Source organism: Oryx dammah, unplaced genomic scaffold (genome assembly GCF_014754425.2).
Source record: "Oryx dammah isolate SB20612 unplaced genomic scaffold, SCBI_Odam_1.1 HiC_scaffold_6, whole genome shotgun sequence".
Classification (NCBI taxonomy): domain Eukaryota; kingdom Metazoa; phylum Chordata; class Mammalia; order Artiodactyla; family Bovidae; genus Oryx; species Oryx dammah.
In genome coordinates, this window is record NW_024070190.1 from 41489132 (window position 1) to 41510784 (window position 21653).

At 41.7% G+C, this 21653-nt stretch overlaps 1 protein-coding gene across 2 annotated transcripts in view; it reads right to left on the reverse strand.

Moving 5' to 3' along the window:
- Positions 1-11974: 11974 nt before the first annotated feature.
- ARID5B (AT-rich interaction domain 5B) overlaps positions 11975-21653 on the reverse strand; it is a 191277-nt gene continuing 181598 nt past the window's right edge. For both annotated transcript variants that reach the window (XM_040242298.1, XM_040242299.1), the window contains 2 exons: positions 21254-21452; positions 11975-18016 (listed from right to left, as the gene is read on the reverse strand). In XM_040242298.1, the coding sequence (XP_040098232.1) occupies positions 15854-18016; positions 21254-21452 (2362 nt within the window). In that variant the 3' untranslated portion in view covers positions 11975-15853. The remainder of the gene's footprint in view (positions 18017-21253; positions 21453-21653) is intronic.

Here is a 21653-nt window from a genome sequence, read left to right on the forward strand (position 1 = left end):
GAAAAAGGTTTTTTTGTTGTTGTTGTTGGCCAGGAGAGAGTCTCAAGAGGGAGGGGATGTATATATGTGTGTGTGGCTGAGTCACATTATTGTTTGGCAGAAACTAATACAACATTGTAAAGCAATTATCCTCTCATTAAAAATAAATTTAGAAAAATTTTATTGTTGGATTATAATTGCTTTCCAATATTGTGTTAGTGTCTGCTGTGTAACAGAGTGAATCGTCTATATGTATACATATATCCCCGCCTCCCCCACTATTTCACCCCTCTAGGTCATGACAGAACACTGAGCTGTGCTGCCTTAGCTACACGGCAACTTCACACTAGCTGTTTTACACATGGTAGTGTACGTATTGGAGAAGCAATGGCACCCCACTCCAGTGCTCTTGCCTGGAAAGTCCTGCGGACGGAGGAGCCTGGTGGGCTGCAGTCCATGGGGTCGCTAAGAGTCAGACATGACTGAGCGACTTCCCTTTCACTTTTCACTTTCATGCATTGGAGAAGGCAATGGCAACCCACTCCAGTGTTCTTGCCTGGAGAATCCCAGGGACGGGGGAGCCTGGTGGGCTGCCGTCTCTGGGGTCGCACAGGGTTGGACACGACTGAAGCGACTTAGCAGCAAGAGCAGCGTATATATGTCAGTACCACTCTCCTGATTAGTGCCACCATGCCTTTTCCCCTCTGTGTCCATCTCTCTCTGTCTGTGTCTCTATTCTTGCTGTGTAAACAGGTCCATCTGTATCATTTTCTAGATGCTATATATATGCATTAATATTCAATATTTGTTTTTCTGGCTTACTTCACTCAGTATGACAGCCTCTAGGTCCATCCACATCACTACAGATGACTCAGTTTTGTTCTTCTAAATGATTTAGTAGTATTCTGTTGTATGCGTGTGCCACACCTTTATTCATTTGTCGACAGACACGTAGGTGCTTCCATGTCCTGGCTCTTGTAAAAAGTGCTAAAATGAATACTCAGGTGCATGTATCTTTTCACATTATGGTTCTCTCCAGATATATACCAAAGAGTGGAATTGCTGGGTCATATGGTAGTTCCACTTTTAGTTTTTAAAGGCGCCTCCATGCATTATCCATAGTAACTGTATCAGTTTGCATTTCTGCCAACTGTGCAAGAGGGTTCCCTTTTCTCCACACCTGCTCCAGCATTTGTTTTTGTAGATTTTGTGATGATGGCCATTGTGACTGATGTGAGGTGATACCTCACTGTAGTTTTCATTTGTGTTTCTCTAAAGAACTGTGGTGTTGGAGAAGACTCTTGAGAGTCCCTTGGACTGCAAGGAGATCCAACCAGTCCATTCTGAAGGAGATCAGCCCTGGGGTTTCTTTGGAAGGAATGATGCTAAAGCTGAAACTCCAGTACTTTGGCCACCTCATGCGAAGAGTTGACTCATTGGAAAAGACTCTGATGCTGGGAGGGATTGGGGGCAGGAGGAGAAGGGCACGACAGAGGATGAGATGCCTGGATGGCATCACTGACTCGATGGATGTGAGTCTAAGTGAACTCCGGGAGTTGGTGATGGACAGGGAGGCCTGGTGTGCTGTGATTCATGGGGTCACAAAGAGTCGGACATGACTGAGCGACTGAACTGAACTGAATAGTGATGTTGATAGCCTTTTTTCATGTGTTTATTGGCTATCTGTATGTCTTCTCTGGAGAAATGTCTATTTACGTCTTCTCCCCATTTTCTGATTGGCTTTTTTTTTATTTGATACTGAGCTGCATATGCTATTTTTATATTTTGCAGATTAATCCTTTTCTCAGTTGCTTTGATTGCAAGTATGTTCTCTCATTCTGAGGGTTGTCTTTTCATCTTACAATTTCCTTTGTTGTGCAAATTTTTTGGTTTAATTGGGTCCCATTTGTTTATTTTTTATTTTATTTTCATTATTCTATGACGTTGTTCAGAGATCTTAGTGTGATTTATGTCAGAGTGTTCTGCCTACTTTTCTTCCAAGAGTTTTTTGGGGTTTTTTAAAAAATGTTTTAATAGTATCTGGCCTTACATTTAGGTTGTTGACCCATTTTTAGTTTATTTTTTGTGCATAGTGTTAGGGAGCATTCTAATTTCATTCTTTTACATTTAACTGTCTAGTTTTTACAGCACCACTTATTGAAGAGGGTGTGTTTTCTCCATTGTACGTTCTCGCCTCCCGTGTCAAAGATTTGGTGACTGTAAGTGTGTGGGTTTATTTCTGGGCTTTGTATCCTGTTCCATTGATCTATATTTTTGTTTTTGTGCAAGTACCATACTATCTTGATGACTCTAGCTTTGTAGTATACTGAAAAGTAGGGGATCCAGATTTCTTCAGCTCTTTCATTCTCAGTATTGCTTTTACTATGTGGGCTCTTTTGTATTCCATACAAATTATAAGATTTTTTTGTTTTAATTCTGTGATAAATGGCCTTGGTAATTTGATACAGGTTGCACTGAATCCATAGATTGCTTTGAATAGTATCTTACAGTTATCTGGATACAGGTCTTTTGTCCCTTCAGGTATGTTTATTCCTAGGTATTTTATTCTTTTTGTTACAGTGGTAAATGGGATTATTTCCTTAATTTGTTTTACTAATTTTTCATTGTTAGTGTATAGGAATGCAAGAGATTTGTGTATTCATTTTGTATCCTGTGACTTTACTAATTTCATTGTTTAGCTGTAGTAGTTTTCCAGTGGTATCTTTAGGATTTTCCATGTATAGTATCATGTCATCTGCAAACAGTGACAGTTTTACTTCTTTTCCAATTTGGATTGCTTTTATTTCCTTTTCTTCTCTGATTGCCATAACTGAAACTTACAAAACTCTGTTGAATAATAGTGACAAGAGTGAGCATCTATGTCTTGTTATTGATCTTCAAGGAAATTCTTTCATATTTCAATGTTGAGAATGATGTTTCCTGTGGGGTTTATTATATATTGCCTTTATTATGTTGAGTAGGTTCCATTTATGCCCAAATTCTGGACAGGTTATTTTTTTTTAATCATAAATGGATGTTGCTGTGCTGTGCTTAGTTGCTCAGTTGTGTCCACCTCTTTGCAACTCCATAGACTGTAGCACACCAGGCTCCTCTGTCCATGGGGTTTCTTCGGGCAAAAATACTGGAATGGGTTGCCATCCCCTCCTCCAGGGGATCTTCCCAACCCAAAGATCAAACCCAGGTCTTCCACATTGCAGAAGGGTTTAAAAAAAAAAAACAAAAAAAACCATCAGAACCACCAAGGAAGCCTAAGAATACTGGAGTGGGTAGCCTACACCTTCTCCATGGGATCTTCCTGACCCAGGAATCAAACCGGGGTCTCCTGCATTCCCTGCAGATTCTTTACCATCTGAGCTACCAGAGAAGCCCTAAATGCATTTTGAATTTTGTCAAAAGCTTTTTCTCCATATATTGAAATTATCATGTGGTTTTTATCCTTCTACTTGTTGATATGGTATATCACATTAATTGATGTGCATATATTGAAGAATCGTTGCATTCTTGGTATAAACTTCACTTGATCATGGTGTATGTTCCCTTTAACATGTTGTTGGGTTTGGATTGCTAGTATTTTTTCGAGGATTTTTACGTCTATGTTTATCAGTGATATTGGCCTGTAATTTGTATGTATGTGTGCTATCTTTGTCTGGTTTTGGTATCAGGGTGATGATGGCCCTGTAGGATGAGCTTGGGAATGTTCCTCCCTCTGCAATTTTTTGAGGAGTTTGAGAAGGATAAGTGTTAGCTCTTCTATAAATATTTGATAGAACATGTCTGAGAAGCCATTTGATCTTTGACTTTTGTTTTTAGGAAGATTTTTAATCAATCTCAATTTCATTATTTGTGATTGGTCTGTTCATAGTTTTCATTTCTTCCTTGTTTAGTCTTGAAAGGTTGTACTCTTTCAATAATTTGTCCATTTCTTCTAGATTGTCCATTATATTTGCATATAGTTGTTTATAGTAGTCTCTTATGTTCCTTTGTATTTCTGCAGTTTCTGTTGCACCTTCTTTTTTACTTCTAATTTTGTTGATTTTAGTCTCTCCCTTTTTTCTTGACGATTCTGGCTAAAGATTTATCAATTTTGTTTATCATCTCAAAGAAGCAGCTTTTATTTCATTGTTGTTATTGTTCAGTGGCTAAGTCATGTCCAGCTCTTTGAGACTCTGTGGACTTTAGCATGCCAGGGTTCACTGTCCTTCACTATCTTCCAGAGTTTGCTCAAACTCATATCCATTGAGTCAGTGATGCCATCCAGCCATCTCATACTCTGTTGCCCCCTTCTCCTTTTGACATTCCCAGCATTGGGGTCATTACCAATGAGTTAGCTCTGTGTACCAAGTGGCTACAGTATTGGAACTTCAGCTTTAGCATCAATCTTTCCTGTGAATATTCAGGGTTGATTTCCTTTAGAATTAACTGGGTTGATATCCTTGCAATCTAAGAGTCTCTCAAGAGCCTTCTCCAGCACCACAATTGAAAAGCATCAATTCTTGGGCACTCAGCCTTCTTTCTGGTCCAACTCTCATATCTGTACATGACTTACTGGAAAAACCATAGCTTTGATTATATGAACCTTTGTTGGCAAGGTGATGTCTCTGCTTTTTAATATGCTGTCTAATTTATCAAAGCTTTCCTTCCAAGGAGCAAGCGTCTTTTTAATTTCATGGCTGGTGGTCACCATCCACAATGATTTTGGAGCCCAAGAAAATAAAATCTGTCACTGTTTCAACTTTTTCCTCTTCTATTGTCACGAAGTGATGGAACCAGATGCCATCATCTTAGTTTTATGAATGTTGAGTTTTAGGCTGGCTTTTTCCCTCTTCTGTTTTACCGTCATCAAAAGGCTCTTTAATTCCTCTTCACATTTTGCCATTCTAGTGGTGTCATCTGCATATCTGAAGTTGTTATTTCTCCTGGTAACCTTGCTTCCAGCTTGTGATTCATCCAGCCCGGCATTTCACATGATATCCTCTGCATAGAAGTTAAATAAGCAGGGTGACAATATGCAGCCTGGCTGTAATCCTTTCCCAATTTTGAACCAGTCTGTTTTGTCATGTCAGGTTCTAACTGTTGCTTCTTGACCCGTATACAGGTTTCTCAGGAGATAGGTAAGGTGGTTTGGAATTCCTATAGCGTAAATTTTCCACAGTTTGTTGTGATCCACACAGTCAAAAGTTTTAGTGTGTCAATGAAGCAGAAGTAGATGTTTTTTTGAAATTCCTTTGCCTTCTCTATGATCCAACAAATGTTGCCAATTTGATCTCTGGTTCCTCTGCCTTTTCTAAATCCATCATGTACATGTGGAACTTCTTAGTTTACATACTACTGAATCCTAGCTTGAAGGATTTTGAGCATAACTTTGCTAGCATGTGAAATGAGCTCAATTGTATGGTAGTTTGAACATTCTTTATCATTGCCCTTCTTTGGGATTGGAATGAAAACACCTTTTGCAAACCGGTGGTCTACTAAGGGAAACTACTAAATTTCCAAATTTGCTGACATATTGAGTGCAGCACTTTAACAGCATCAGGATTTTAAATAGCTCAGCTGGCATTCCATCACCTCCACTAGCTTTTTTCATAGCAATGCTTTCTAAAGCCCACTTGACTTCACACTCCAGGAGGTCTGGCTCTAGGTGGGGGACCACACCATCATTATTATCCAGGTCATTAAGACCTTTTTCATATAGTTCTGTGTATTCTTGCCACCTCTTTTTAATCTCTTCTACTTCTGTTAGGTCCTTACCATTTCTGACATTTATTGTGCCTACCCTTTTGTGAAATATTCCCTTGATATCTCCAGTTTTCTAAGGAGATCTCTAGTCTTTCCCATTCTATTGTTTTCCTCTATTTCTTTGCATTGTTCACTTAAGAAGACCTTCTTATGTCTCCTTGCTGTTCTCTGGAACTTTGCATTTAGTTGGGTATATCTTTCCCTTTCTTCCTTGCCTTTTGCTTCTTTCTTTCTTCAGCTGTTTCTAAAGCCTCCTCAGACAACCACTTTGCCTTCTTGCCCTTCTTGTTCTTTGGGATGGTTTTGGTCACTACCTCCTGTATAGTATTAGGAACCTCCATCCATTGTTCTTCAGGCACTCTATGTACTAGATTTAATCCCTTCAATCTATTTGTCACCTCCACTGTATAATCATAAGGGATGTGATTTAGGGTCATACCTGAATGGCCTAGTGGTTTTCTACTTAAATCATTTTCTTCAATTTAAACTGAATTTTGCAATATGGAGCTGATGATCTGAGCCACAGTTAGCTCCAGGTCTTGTTTTTGCTTACTGTATAGAGCTTCTCCATCTTCGGCTGCAAAGAACGTTCAGTTCAGTTCAGTTCAGTTCAGTTCAGTTGCTCAGTCGTGTCCGACTCTTTGCAACCCCATGAATCACAGCACACCAGGCCTCCCTGTCCATCACCATCTCCCGGAGTTCACTCAGACTCACATCCATCGAGTCCGTGATGCCATCCAGCCATCTCATCCTCGGTTGTCTCCTCCTCCTGCCCCCAATCCCTCCCAGCATCAGAGTCTTTTTCAATGAGTCAACTCTTTGCATGAGGTGGCCAAAGTACTGGAGCTTCAGCTTTAGCATCATTCCTTCCAAAGAAATCCCAGGGTTGATCTCCTTCAGAATGGACTGGTTGGATCTCCTTGCAGTCCAAGGGACTCTCAAGAGTCTTCTCCAACACCACAGTTCAAAAGCCTCAATTCTTCGGCGCTCAGCCTTCTTCACAGTTGAACTCTCACATCTATACATGACCACAGGAAAAACCATTGCCTTGACTAGATGGACCTTAGTCGGCAAAGTAATGTCTCTGCTTTTGAATATGCTATCTAGGTTGGTCATAACTTTTCTTCCAAGGAGTAAGCGTCTTTTAATTTCATGGCTGCAGTCAACATCTGCAGTGATTTTGGAGCCCCCCAAAATAAAGTCTGACACTGTTTCCACTGTTTCCCAGCTATTTCCCATGAAGTGATGGGACCGGATGCCATGATCTTCGTTTTCTGAATATTGAGCTAAAAGCCAACTTTTTCGCTCTCCTCTTTCACTTTCATCAAGAGGCTTTTTAGTTCCTCTTCACTTTCTGCCATAACGGTGGTGTCATCTGCATATCTGAGGTTATTGATATTTCTCCTGGCAATCTTTTGATTCCAGCCTGTGTTTCTTCCAGTCCAGCGTTTCTCATGATATACTCTGCATAGAAGTTAAATAAGCGGGGTGACAATATACAGCCTTGACGTACTCCTTTTCCTATTTGGAACCAGTCTGTTGTTCCATGTCCAGTTCTAACTGTTGCTTCCTGACCTGCGTACAGATTTCTCAAGAGGCAGGTTAGGTGGTCTGGTATTCCCATCTCTTTCAGAATTTTCCACAGTTTCTTGTGATCCACACAGTCAAAGGCTTTGGCATAGTCAATAAAGCAGAAATAGATGTTTTTCTGGAACTCTCTTGCTTTTTCCATGATCCAGCGGATGTTGGCAATTTGATCTCTGGTTCCTCTGCCTTTTCTAAATCCAGCTTGAACATCAGGGAGTTCACGGTTCACGTGTTGCTGAAGCCTGGCTTGGAGAATTTTGAGCATTACTAGCATGTGAGATGAGTGCAACTGTGTGGTAGTTTGAGTATTCTTTTGCATTGCCTTTCTTTGGAATTGGAAGTTTTCCAAATTTGCTGGCATATTGAGTGCAGAACTTTGACAGCGTCATCTTTCAGGATTTGAAACAGCTCAACTGGAATTCCATCACCTCCACTAGCTTTGTTAGTAGTGATGCTAACATACCGTTGAAGCCTGGCTTGGAGAATTTTGAGCATTACTTTGCTAGCATGTGAGATTAGTGCAATTGTGCGGTAGTTTGAGCATTCTTTGGCATTGCCTTTCTTAGGGATTGGAATGAAAACTGACCTTTTCCTGTCCTATGGCCACTGCTAAGTTTTCCAAAATTTCTGGCATATTGAGTTAAACACTTTCATAGCATCATCATTTGGGATTTGAAATAGCTCAACTGGAATTCCATCACCTCCACTAGCTTTGTTCATAGTGATACTTTCTAAGGCCCACCTGACTTCGCATTCCCGGATGTCTGGCTCTAGGTGAGTGATCATACCATTGTGATCATCTTGGTTGTGAAGATCTTTTTTGTATAGGTCTTCTGTATTCTTGCCACCTTTTCTTAATATCTTCTGATTCTATTAGGTCCATACATTTCTGTCCTTTGTGGAGCCCATCTTTGCATGAAATGTTCCCTTGGTATCTCAAATTTTCTTGAAGAGATCTCTAGTCTTTCCCATTCTATTATTTTCCTCTATTTATTTGCACTGATCACTGAGGAAGGCTTTCTTATCTCTCCTTGCTATTCTTTGGGACTCTGCATTCAAATGGGTATGTGTTTCCTTTTCTCAGTGTGGCTTTAGGCACCCTGTTTGTTGATGGGTGTGGCTGTGTTTCTGTGAGGTTGGCTGGTTGGCCTGAGGCATTTCAGCACTGGAGCCTATAGGCTTTTTGGTAAGGCCAAGATGACAACCTCCAGTGGACTGGAGAGCACAAGCTGGGGAGCACAGGGTGGCAGAGAGAGCCTTTTGTGGAGGTTGTCCATTTTTGCCTTCTGCAGACTGGTTGCTGCACTCTCCTCCTGGGCTCAAAGCTCCTCTCTGTCCACACTGATCCCCCCACCAAACAGCAGACTTCCCGGGGACCCTTTCCTCCTTCACAGCTCCCTCCCTGAGCACAATCCTGTCCTGATTCCATTTTTGTCTTGTTTTATTTGTTACACCAGGTTACATGGAGGTTTTCTTGTTCTTTCCGAAGTCTGAGACCCTCTGTTGAAGTTCAGTGGATGTTTTGTATGAATCGCTGCACTGATAGATGTATTTTAAATGTGTTTTTCTGGGAGAAGATGGCCTCCACTATCTATTCTGCCATCCTGTCTCCCCTCCATAATCACTGTTCCAATGTCAGTACTTGGGATTGATCTGTTCACATTTTCTAGTTCTTTCTGGTTTGGTGTTAGAAGGTTGAACCTTCCTAAGAATTTGTCCATTTCTTCTAGGTTGTCTGTTTTATTGGTACATGCTCTGCCAATGATTTGTTTGTTCATTTAGTAAGTACTTAGATGCTTGTGATGTGTGTATCCTGAGTGAAAAATAGTGTTAAATCTATAGTCACCACCCCCCCCATGGATTAACAAAGTTTTGCCCAGAAGAGAGTGTTGCCTGCTTTAGTGTCTATGTTAACATTTATTTGCAGATTTTATCCCATCTCTAATTGTGTCTGTATTAATACGTGCTCTGTATTAGTTGTGTCTGTATTGTTTTTAAAAATACACATTTCACAATTTGGGGGTAAACAGTAATCTGAAAAGAAGCATCACATTATCATATGAACTATCTGAATTTCTTTGGTTCTGGGAATATCTTCTGAAAATAGCCTAAAGCTATGGCTGTAACGGAGAAGGCAATGGCAACCCACTCCAGTACTCTTGCCTGGAAAATCCCATGGACGGAGGAGCCTGGTAGGCTGCGGTCCATGGGGTCGCTAAGAGTCAGACAGGACTGAGCGACTTCACTTTCTTTCACTTAATACGTGCTCACTGGCCAATTGTACCTTCTAGGGCTGTGCTGTTATAGTACCTACTAGCTACATGTGGCTGTTTAAATTTAAGTGAATAAAAAGTAGAATTATAGAATCAGTTCCTCCATCACACTGGGCACATTTCAAGAGTTCAACCACTTTGGCTAGTAGCTATAGTATTGGAAAGCTCTGAATTATAGAATATTTCTGCCATCCTAAGAAGTACCATAGGACGGCTATGTTCTAGAGAAAGTTTCAACAATAATAAAGTAGTAGTTATTCTTGTGTGGATGCCTCAGGGAGCAGATTACCTTGTCCTTACATGGTTGGGAATGCTTATGGTTATGGCTATGATGATTAAAATTTTTGTTTGTTTAAGCAGGTTAAACAAATGCTTTGGAATGTTATATCAGGAATTAGCTGGAGATTCCAAAATTCAGGATTTCTCTATTTGTGGACACAAGTTAGTGTCATTTACTCTCTAGGTCAACCTTGAAAGCTATTTTTTTTTTTTTTTTGCATTATTTCTGGCCAGATATCACCTCTCACCCCACTCCAACCTCCTGCCACTGATGTATGTGTTGATGTAAATAATGACCTATTTCCTGGTCACTATCAGCCCTAAAACATTTGTCAACTTTGGCCACTTTCCTAGAAAAAATCACTGGGCAGTTTTATTACTTCTGCACCATGAGTGACATCTTTAGCAAAAGCACCCTCCTTCCCAACAGTATTAGCCAGGCCTGGTAAAAATAGATAACTTAACATGATGTTTCCTGTTGTATATGATTCAAATACTTGAGCTTTAATTGCTGAATGTATCATAGATGGAAGAACATTCTTTTGATATACTAACAATTCATATAGTATGGTGAAATATAGATGAATCGGAATGAGGGTGAGGAGACCATGGGGCTGAGGCTTCTTTTTATGTTTGGCATGTTTGGGTTAACAAAGAGATAAGGGTCCTAACATGTTTCTATAAGTCCTGCTGGTGTAAGAGACGTGGGCAGGGTCCTCCAGGGAGTCAACCATGATAAAAGAAAGGGTCCTAGCTCTTTTATCAAAATGTATTCTTGGCTTTTCTCCTAGACTTGTGATATCATGCTTGTTAGCAGTTAAGTCTATCCTATCTGTTCAAAGTCCACCTTGACCAGATGGTACAGGTTGTAAACTTAGACTGTCACCAAAGTCTGTCCACCCTGTCCCCTGGAGCCCATTAAGAACGGAGCACACAGCATGCTACTTTTTCAGTGTGGCACTTCAACTAATAATAAGCTGAGCAAAACCAGGGGAAAGCTTGGCAGCAGAGGACTCAGGGGGTGAGAGAAGAGAAGTCTTTGTCCATTGTCACTAGACATCAGAAAATGCCATTTTCCTGGTTTTTCAACCCCAAATATCCATCAGTTGTTCCATTTAATCCATCATCGAGGCTGTCCTTCCCTCCTTCCAAGTACCTCTGAAATGTATCCAACCTTCCCCTATTCTACCAACCCAATTGAAATGACCACCATCTTGGATTAGATTGCTCTGCGTTCACACAGTACCAGAGTGGCACTGAAAAAGACAAATCTGAATCTATCGCCTCTCCACATAAACTTATTGTTCAGTATAAAGACCAAATGCTCAAACTGGTCTCTTAGGACCTATCTGGCTGACCCCTGCTATACTTTGTAACCTCACCTCAACTTCATTCCTTATTATTATGCTTCTGTCACACAGGCTTTTTTGATTCCTATAATAAGTTTAACTTGTTTCTGCCTCTGGGCCTTTGTACATGTGGTACCTTGTGCTTGGAGAACTCTTCTAATTCCCTTTCATCTCAACTCATACTCATCCTTCATGTATCAGCTTAGTAATCACACTTCTCTCCCTTGGAACTGGGTTAACTTGAGGTTTTATTTATGTGGGTGACTATTTGATTAACTCTCTTTCCCATTAGTTTTACAAGCTCCAGAGATGGTATATTTTATCTTCTACTCAAAATTGTCATCACAGCTCCTAACAAATATGCCTGGCAGGCTGAGACATGAATCAATCTTTGTTGACCAAGTAAGTAGTCACTTTTGTTACTTGCCAGGAGAGGAGCGTGGCATATAGAAGAAGCTGTTGATTTAAGAGCCCTGAGTTCATATCCCAGCTCTGCCAATTTGTTAGCGAGATGATCTTGGGCAAGTTGATTTACCAGTCTAAGCTTCAGTCTTTGCATCAGTAAAATGGGCAGAACCATTTTTACATGACGGTGTGAAGGGTAAAGATATTGTATGCCAACTGGGCACCCAGTAGGTTCTCAACAAATAGACATCATCGTTATCATTCTATTTGGAGAAAGCCTGAAGGAAAGTACTCTGGCGGAGCCCACGCGGCGCTCAGGAGGAAGTGACAGATTACACCCAAAAGGAAACAGATAGTAACATTTTTTATTAAATATTACAGTGGATCAAAAAGTACAAAATATCTCTTGCCTGCTATGTGATTGGGAAACTATTGGCACGTAATACAGTATCAAAAGCAGTAATAAGTACAATTTGGAAAACATACAAAATTGAGTGTTTATAGTTGGCTCAGCATTTTTCTGGTAGTGTTTAAACTAATGCAAAGGTTACTCAATAACCTCTCCATTGGGAAACTATATAATATCACTGGGCCATGTTGCTATATACAAATAATCACCTTACAGAGCATAGAGGTTACATAGCTGGAATCACCAAAAGTATACAATATTTACAACACAGGAAAGTTTAAAAAAGTATAAACAGCCAAGAGATTATGCTGCTATTCTTCAGACATATTTCAACCATGGGGAGACAAGCAGAATATCAAATACATCAACAGCCAACACTGGAATTTAAGTGCTCAAGATAATCATTGCAATGGTGTGGGTCTCACCAGGGCAAACTTGTTCCCATTTTTCTTTAAAATTGGGACAAGAATAAAACTAGACCAGATGGGACTTGGCTGACCACCACCAAATGTGACTTTGTGGGACAAGTGAAGAGAAATAAAAGTTCTCTTTGAAGGCACACTACATAAAATATTTTTGTGGGATCACCTTGAAATTTCCATCAGACACACCAACACAGTGAAATACAGTACTTGAGAATTCATGCACCAGGTCAGAAAGTTGTAAAGTCAATGTCGAGTTTTAACAAACCCTTCTGTATATGCCCTGATAAACAAGTGAACTTAAGAGCCTCTAGCTAGTAAATAAATAAGTCAGTCCTGTGGCAAATATTACAAGTTCCAATCACCTACTAGGAGAATACTTAATTCTGAAACTTAGTTGGGCTGTTTTTTTTTTTTTTTTTCCTTTAATGTTGAGTTGCCAAAAGCTAAACCAGAAGTTGCATGGAAACGTTTTTTAAAAATATTATTTAGAATCTCCAAATCTCCAGTAAATCACGGTCTTAGTGCATTTTGAATTGCAACATTTCTTGGAAGCCGCACTTAGTAAATAGATTTATGACTCCACTGCCAATTAGATTCCACAGTTTCCTTTACAGAACTACCAATAACAATGGTTTGATTGCACAAAGAAAGGCTTGTGCAATGCCATTCAATAATAAGGCCCCTTGAACTCAAACAATGCAAACAAAGCCCTATTTAAGACTTTTTAAAATGTAGTTCTCAGCCAATGAAGAACTCAATGGTCTTTTTGAAAGATTTCCAAGATCTCTGTTCAGAGTTTTAAAACAAATAACACACTGCTTCTGCTGGGAATGTATACCCTCATCTCTGTACTTGTCCTGATGTTTTGCCGAGGGTATGAGCTTCCTCAGACAGCAACAGTAAGTCTCCTCTCGGAAGAGATGAGACAAACAAAAGCTGGACTATGTTAACATTGTTTGAAAATGGTGTGATCAAATTCCAACATGATGAAACCAGACTGAAATCATTGCAGTGGGGAAAACAAATGCCCCCTCTTCCGAATGGATAGGTGAGCTCCACCGGGGACACATGCCCCGGTTTTGAGAAACAAACTCACAGACACCATGTAGGATCTAGTCCATGTCAGCTGCAGAAACACTGGCGTTTCCCCTTCCATGTCCTCTGACTCTGTGACCATTCAGTCTAGTGCAACTTTCTTATATATGTTCTAGCCAGCATTTTGCCAGCTGCAATTGAGATTATTTTCCCCCACTCTATCTTGTGCAATAGCAGGATAATCTGCATTCACACATTTATAATCTAAATTCTACGAGTCTATCTATGGTTCTATTAAATATATATATGTATATATTATTCCACAGGAAGGTAAATAATTAATTGAAGCAAATGGAACTCTTAACACTAGATCTCTACATTCTTTTGTTTCCACCTTTGGATATTAAGTATGTTACATTGAATATTTGGCTTCCTATCATAGAGACATTTCAATACAAATGCATGGCATGCATGGCTTGGTTTAAGAGCCACAGTTTCATTGTTTACCAGTTTTGATTATTTTGCAGTCGAGTTACCTATTTAGAAGTTGAAAATTATCATCAACTTTCATAGAATTAAATATCTCAGAGGTAAAAGACTTGGATAACTATGATTCTAATGTCTACCAGTTGCTTTGGGGCAGGGGAGGGTCGGCTGGGGAGTTCATCAAAGCAGTTTTAGCAGGGCTTGCGACCTGGAAGGAAAGTCCACTCTGTGTCAATAAGACTTTTAACACACTTAGAAAAATGCGTCCACCTTGATGTTACATCTTGTCAGCCTATAGGATAAAGTGGCAAGAATGACAATATACATTCTTTACATCTTTTGACTGCGTGAACAGCTTAAACGTTTCTTTCTAACAGTAAAGAAAATCATTCAGTGGACTGTATTGCCAGGTGGTTAAAAACATGGCACAAAACTCTGTGTGTGCATACACACAAATCTCACACCCCATAAACCCAAGGAGGATGGCTTGCTTGTGAAATGAGTAATCCAGTATGTCAGTTACCCCCAAAGATGTGGCCTGTGAGGTTCTTCTTGGGAATAGCAAGAAACCAACATGATGAGGCAACGTGACAACCTATTACTGGAAAGACTGTGGCCCAGGACAGGTAGCTGGCACCTGGGCCTCCCGCTGCTCACTTTCTTCTGGATAGTCAAGCTCCATCCTCTTCCCAACCCCCTTTCCCAGACTGTTTAAAGGGATCTTTGCCAACACCAATGTAAATCATTTTGGCTTCTGTTCTAATTTCTGAAATTCCTAAAATATCTGTGCAGCCCACAAATATGTCCTCTAGACTCTTGTTATTCAGCAGCTTGCTGCCAGTGAGGTTTTTGTTTTTATGATTCCTCTGGTATGTAGGACAGTTTCACAGCCTAGATAAGGTAAGTACAATGCTCAATGTTTTCACATAACCCAATACTTCAAAGCAGAGCATTTGGCAGGGTAAGTAAGCAGTGTATAAGCTCTTTCAACTATGCCATTTATGAGGAACAAAATTCTTAAGTTGCAGATTTGCAAAGGAACGTTCTTTGCACTGTTGTGTGCTCAACGGTTTCTTTTTTCATTTGTTCCACTAGAATCAGTTGCTTCAATTTGTAAACAATAACATTACCACCCAAAGCTGCTCAAAATAAGATGTGGAAAAATTACAAACACACATCAACAACTGGAACAGTCAGTCTTTAAAACAAAATAAAAGACCTGCAAATAAAAGCGATACTGTTTAATTAAAAAAAGAAAAAAGGACAAGAAGAAACCAGGAGAAAAAATAGGATTACCTGTATATAAATTAGGTGAGCAAACAGTGATATGGGTAGTTTTAAGAAGCAAATATATACAGTCAGTTTAACAGTGTTTACTTCTCTGGATTGTTTAATAGTGTCAAAATGAAAGATCTATTGAAGTTTCACTATACATTGCATTGATTGAACCTTGGAGAGTTTTATGAAGAGGGGGCATCCCTTGGCATGTTTGCCAGTCTTCCTTGCCCCGTCCTCTGAAATGTCTACCCTTTTTTGCCCAGATTGTTTGCTGACCATCAGAACTCAGATGGAGTCCTCTAAGTTCTTCTGGATACACGTGAATCCCTTCACAAGACCCTCGTGCAAAGTGAACCATCTAGGGGGCGAGGGCCTCTGTGTTGGAAGGGGTCAAGATTGACCAGCCAAGGCCGGAATCATCCCAGAAATACCAGGTATGTTCACTTCCCCTCCAGGCCCCTTAGGCCAGGACCGATCTCACCCCCAGATTAGAAGAAATACTGACTTCTAATTCTCCAAGCCATCACCCCAGGCGCAGGAGTGAAGCGCTGTTAACCACGTCGCCATTTGGGATGCTGGGCAGGGCCGGGCTTACAGTTTCGTACTGGGGTGTACGGATGACAGCTGAGAAGATGGGAAGGCGGCTTGAGGATTTATAGCAGCTAAAGGGTAAATGCTGTTGTGCAAAAGGTCCCCATATGAACTTCCTACGGGTGTGGCTGCAGCCAGGTGTCTGTATAGCTGCTGAGAATTTGTCGGCGATGTAAAAATTCCTCTTTGCATCACAAGCGAATGGAAAGCAAGGGGCTGCACGAGTGGAGAGAGCACAGCCTGGTTTTTCAAGTACTGCAGAGAATGAGAGTACCCAGCCGGGAGCCTGGAGTTGAGGCCCGAGCTACACAGGCTCCCAGAATACAAACCTGGGAAGATGGGGGAGGAGAGGGGCAGCTTGTGGCTTTCCGAGGTGCTCCCAGAGTGTCCACTGTGCGTGGCCTTGCTGCCTTCGCTCTCCTGCTCCGAGGCCTTCTCCTTCCCAGAGACCTCCTTGGCAGGGTCCAGAGGAGACACGGCCCGGGCCTTCTTCCCAGCAATTACAAGGTCTAAATCCTCCAGGCTGCGCTTGATGGGCCGCGCTGCGCCAATGTTCTGAGGGCTCATTTTCCGGTGGAGGATGGGGTGGACCATGCTTTCCATCTTCCTGAAATTCTCCAGTCTCACAGGGTGAGGCTTTCCTGACCTGGAAAGCGATTCAGGATATTTCTTAGGAGCCGACATGGTCATAGGCGATACCCGACAGGCCTTGGGGTGACAGTCTCGACTCTGGCTATTTACGACCTGGAACTGGGAGGTGCCCTTGCTCTCCTGGGGTCCAGGCGCTGAGTGGGCCAGGCCCAGGGCCTTGCCGGTAGGTTTGTGGGGGTTCTTGGGAAGGCTCAGATCCGTTGGCTGCTCATCTGTGGGGGCTTCCACTGCAGCCGACTTTTTGTCTTGCAGATGTAGAGACGCCAGATAATTCACGTGGAGCTTCTCTTGGTGTTTGTGGGAAGGAAAAGAACTGTTTTCCGTTTCCCTGTACATGTCCCTGCAGGGATACTTGGATGTCTGTTCGTTGTGCAGATGGTGCTCGGTGTGCCTGTAGAGGCTGTGGAGGTGAGGAGATGAGTAGAAATCGGCCAGGAAGCTAGGCACGTGGGAGTGGGGAAGCGCCCTTTTCTCTAACAGTTTCTCCTTGCCCTCCTGTATTTCTTGCTTTAGGACATAGGGATCGGCCAGAGGGCTAAGGTGATGCTTGGAGAAGCTGAAGCGGTGGGGCTCTGATCGACTTAGTTTGTCATGCTTAAAAATGTCACTGATGCCCTTCCTCTCCTCTGAGGGCTTGCTTCGGAAACTCTGCACGTGCTGGATCACTGATGGCCGGTTGACTGCCATGTGGTCAGTGTTTTGGCCATGATGGGCCTGGGACAAACTCGAGCACCGGTCATCCCTGGCAATCACTTTCTTTTTGCTGATCAAAGGGGGTGGGGAGCCATAGGGGTAGCTGCTGGAGAGGCTGGCTCCGCTGACCTGGGACAAAAGTTTTTTCTTGGCCAGCGGGGACATGATGCCTGGGTTCCCCCTTGAGTAAAGCAGGGGGGTGTAATTAAGTCCATGGTTCTCATTCATGGGCCCAGTCAAGTCTTTGTCTTTGAACACGTCAAATGACTGGACCACAAGAACCTTCGAGGTCTGCTTGAGTGCATTGTGGATGTCGTCACTGCCCAGCTGGTCCACCTTCACGGTGCAGTTGGCAATGTAATCTGCCATCGCAGGGAGCTTGTCATCCTCCACCTCACTCTGGTTTGCCAGTGGGGGCTGTGTGTTGGAGAAGCCAGGGAAGGATGCTTCTTGGAGCTCATTTTCAGGGCTCTCTGTAAAACAGCAGGGCTTGGGTTCTTTTGAGTCTACGAGAGCACTGGGAGAGGTAAGGGACTGTTTGCCAGTCCCAGGAATCAGGGCCAGATCCCTTTCAGGGGCCAGAGGGGCACTCGTCAGTGGAGGGGCAGGCCCCTTCTCTCCTGCCTCCTCTGCCACCTTCTCACTGTTGGCACCTTGATCTGTTTCATTGTCTTTTTCTGGGTCTGCTTGGGACACCAAGGGCCTTGCTGCAAAATCCTGGTACCCTTCCAATTTTTTCTTTGTGTCTGCTATTGGGAGAGGCTCAGTGATGCTTTTCTGGTTTACAGTCTCTTGTTCCTTCTCTTGCTCTGATGAAACCTGGTAAGATATTGCAAAAGATGGTCAGAAGGAAGCCAAATGCATTGATACTTTATGCTATGAAAAAAAATATTACACACAGCAGTTTTCTGAAAACAGGCTTGTCAGTCAGCTCACTGAGTTTCTGTAAAGCTTTATTACTCCCCAATCATGGCTCTAAACAAAGAAATCTAAATTACAGAAACCATTAGGAGAAATATGCATATTCACTTCAGTCCCTTAAGAGATACCTATCAAAACAGCACAGTGTTACATACTGCTGGTATACAATCATATCACTCCTTCTTGATTCTAATATACAGTATAATTCTGAGGTTGTCTTCTTGTCAAATCAGTCAATTATCCAAATGGGTTTTAAATTACATGTTGTGCTTTATGACACTTTGGAGAAAGATTCTTTTTTTAAGCATCTTTCAAAATCCAACCCCATGTCAACAAGCAACAAACTTACTATAATCACTTGTTTTTCTTTAGGAGAGCAAGTATCGTCCTAACATGTTCAATTTTATGGTGCATAAAATTAGTGATGCTTTTATTTTATACCCAGAGCCAGACAACATGCAGCTAAGACTAAAATACTGAAAAATTATACAGATGCAAAATCAGCCCGTCTACCTGAGGGACAGAAGGACTCTAAGTCCTTCTAGGCTGCAGCAAACTACATGTCCATTAAAGCTGAAAATGAAGTTGTCAGAATTCAAGCAGTGAATGCCACCACAAATACAGCTTTTTTGTTCATTGAAATACATTGTAGTCAATGAGATGGATGCTCTTTCTGTGTCCCCGTTGACAGAAGTTCTGGGCACAATTCGACCCATTCATTGCATTATGTAGCTCTGCAAACTTTGACCTTAGAAGGTCATCTTAACTTTCCATCTGGGACCCAGCTGACTGGCAAGTTCTTTCAAAACTTCTGTCATTCTGCCCTGACATGTCTGGGGGGAGAACAGTCACAAAACAGTTGTATCAAGCTGGTGTTTTTTCTCTCCCTCCATCTTATTCATGAATATTTTTCTTCTTTGTTGTTAAGGAAAGAAGTGTCCCCCACTCTAGAATTTTGGGGCAAGACTGAGGATGCTGGTGGAGGGGTGCATAGGAACAAAAGTTTTAAGGAATCATACCCATTTCATAGAGATTTCTCCTTAAATCCACTTCAAGATATCCCTGTTTTCTAAGGATGCTTATCATCTTTTCCTTTTTGCTATTTGTACTAATGGCTGCCTTTTCCAGTACAAATATCATTATTTGTTCTACATTAACAATCATCATTGGTCTCTGGAGCTTATATATTACATGAAAATACAGAAAAATGAGAACGGTAAGGGGAAGAGGCAAATTGGATTTAAATGATATTCTTATGGGGCTGTGGAGGATTCTTAGTCCCACTGATATTTATGTGATCTAGGCCTTGAGTTGCATGAAGTTCTAGTTTTTGGTATAGAAGGTCTTTGAAAGCTAGGCAGAAAAAAAGTTAAGGACCCTTTTTATAGGATGGCATTTTATGATTTGTCTTGGTATGTTAAATGGTACCTTCCCCCACAAAGCTTGAAATCCAGTTACTTGAAGATAGTGGGTTTGACCAGAAGTGCTTTTTATTCTACTGAGTTCACTGCTTCACATTGAAAACATCAAAAATAAAAAAACAATGACAATAAAAACAAAATTCAAACTCTAAAACACAATGAAAAGAAATATACTCACTCAATAATATGAGTCTGTGTAGGAGGTGAGAGATGCTATTCTTTACCTTTGGGTCAACCTTGGAGAGGGTGTGAGATTCCAAGTAGTTTAGGTAACCTGATCATAATGACCTTGGTCACTTAGATACTCATAGTTCCTGAGGGAACCTGTTGGGGCTTATAGCAAACAGGGAGTCTTAAGGCTTTCAGGGTTTCTGTGGCCCACAGGGCATCAGGCTGGACTCTTGACAATGGTCTTTCTCTAGCCGATGGGCTCAGGGCAGGGCTAAGGATTCCTCCCTTAACTCACAAATCTTCATGCCCAGAGTGGAGCCATTCAAAGGTCAACTGGCCTCTGGGTCCTCAGTTTGTCCTCTTGTGCTTTGGCAATGCTGTGCATATGGTATCAAATAGAACTCACTGATCCCAAGCCCTGTAATAAATCAGCAGGCCAACAAGATCAAGGAAGAATGGAATGTAAGCCTTAACTTGGAATTTCCTTGCTTTTGGCCATTTATATTACAAGCTTGCAGATGTTTAGAAACCTCTGCCTCATTTCCTTTCCCCCCTTTTAATAATTAGAGTTTAAAATAATTATGAAAGAAAAAAACAAATTTCTCTTCTTGGTATTAATATCTTCTTACACAGGAGTCAGCTGGGTAAGTTAATTTCTAGTTAGGAGATTGGGGTGTGTGTTGTGTGTTTTAAGCCAATGTTTAATTAGGGAGTCTCTTACGTGTTCATTATATACCTGATTTTTAGGGGGTGTTTAATATCAGCACTAAAATTCCCTCAGGGTTTGAATCTTAGAACATGCTGTCTCCAAATGTGGCTGCTAAGTTTTGTGTTTTTTTTTTAATGGGCAGCAGAGTTTTTTATTATTCATGTTGAAACAGAGCCTAGATCAGCCCTCATGACTGGCTGGACACTGACAGTAATGGCTTCTACCAAAGGGCTGCTGGGGGCTGTGGGTAGCTGGGACTTATTTTAAAAGGTTCAGAAACTACCTGTTAACAAGAGAGATAATCATGGTTTCAGAGGAACCACTTCAAAATTCCCCTATAAATAATATGTACTTAAGATGTTTCTAAATTGGTCTCAACCCAAGGCTGTTGCACAGAGGTCATTTATGAGAGGCAAACAAGCCTCTGAAGTTTCCCAAACAGTTCTGCAGAGACACGGCAGATCCCACGGGTGAGTGTTTTAAAGTCACACCCACTCCTCAGACAGACTGGCTGTGAAAGGGCACATTTTTCACATCAGAGTCCCTTGGCTTTCAGAGCTGAAGCTCTGACTCCTCCTGTCTCGAAGTTGGCCTCTGCACTCAGCTTTCTACACCATGTTTTTGCTTCCTTCCAGATCCTATTCTTGGCCTATCCCATTCAACACTCACACTGCCACGGAAGGTCCGCTCCTGGGGGACCTGTGAAGTTCAGAGGTTAGGGTTCACAGCCTGGTGTTGTCTTGGGCAGGGATGAGGCTCTGAGTGCAAGGCTCCAGGAGACCCCAAGGCAGGACTTGCCTCCCAGAGAGACTTCTGTGGAGGAGCGCAACTCACCTCTGATGTATCCTGGGGCTTTGGGGCATTCTCTTTTTCCTTCTTGCTCTTAGAGATTTCATGTTTGATGCGTTTGGCTCCTGATACTTTTGTCTTATTCTCGTTTTCCTGTGAATTGTTCTCCTGTTTTCGAGGTTTGATTGGAGGCAGGGGCTTATCTTCCTCTCCTTTAATAAACCTTTCATACGGCAGGATTAACCTGAAAGCGCATCAGAAGAGAGGATCAGCCAGGGCTGGCAATGCCAGTAGCAATGTCGATGTTGTGGGGGTGTATGTTTTTTCTCAGTACAAGCAATTTATCAAGTGCCTTCATCTTTCCCGGTCAAAACCAGCACCTGGTAACTTACATACTTCTTTAAAAGACCTCTTTCTCATTTTGCAAATCTGTACACCGAGGATA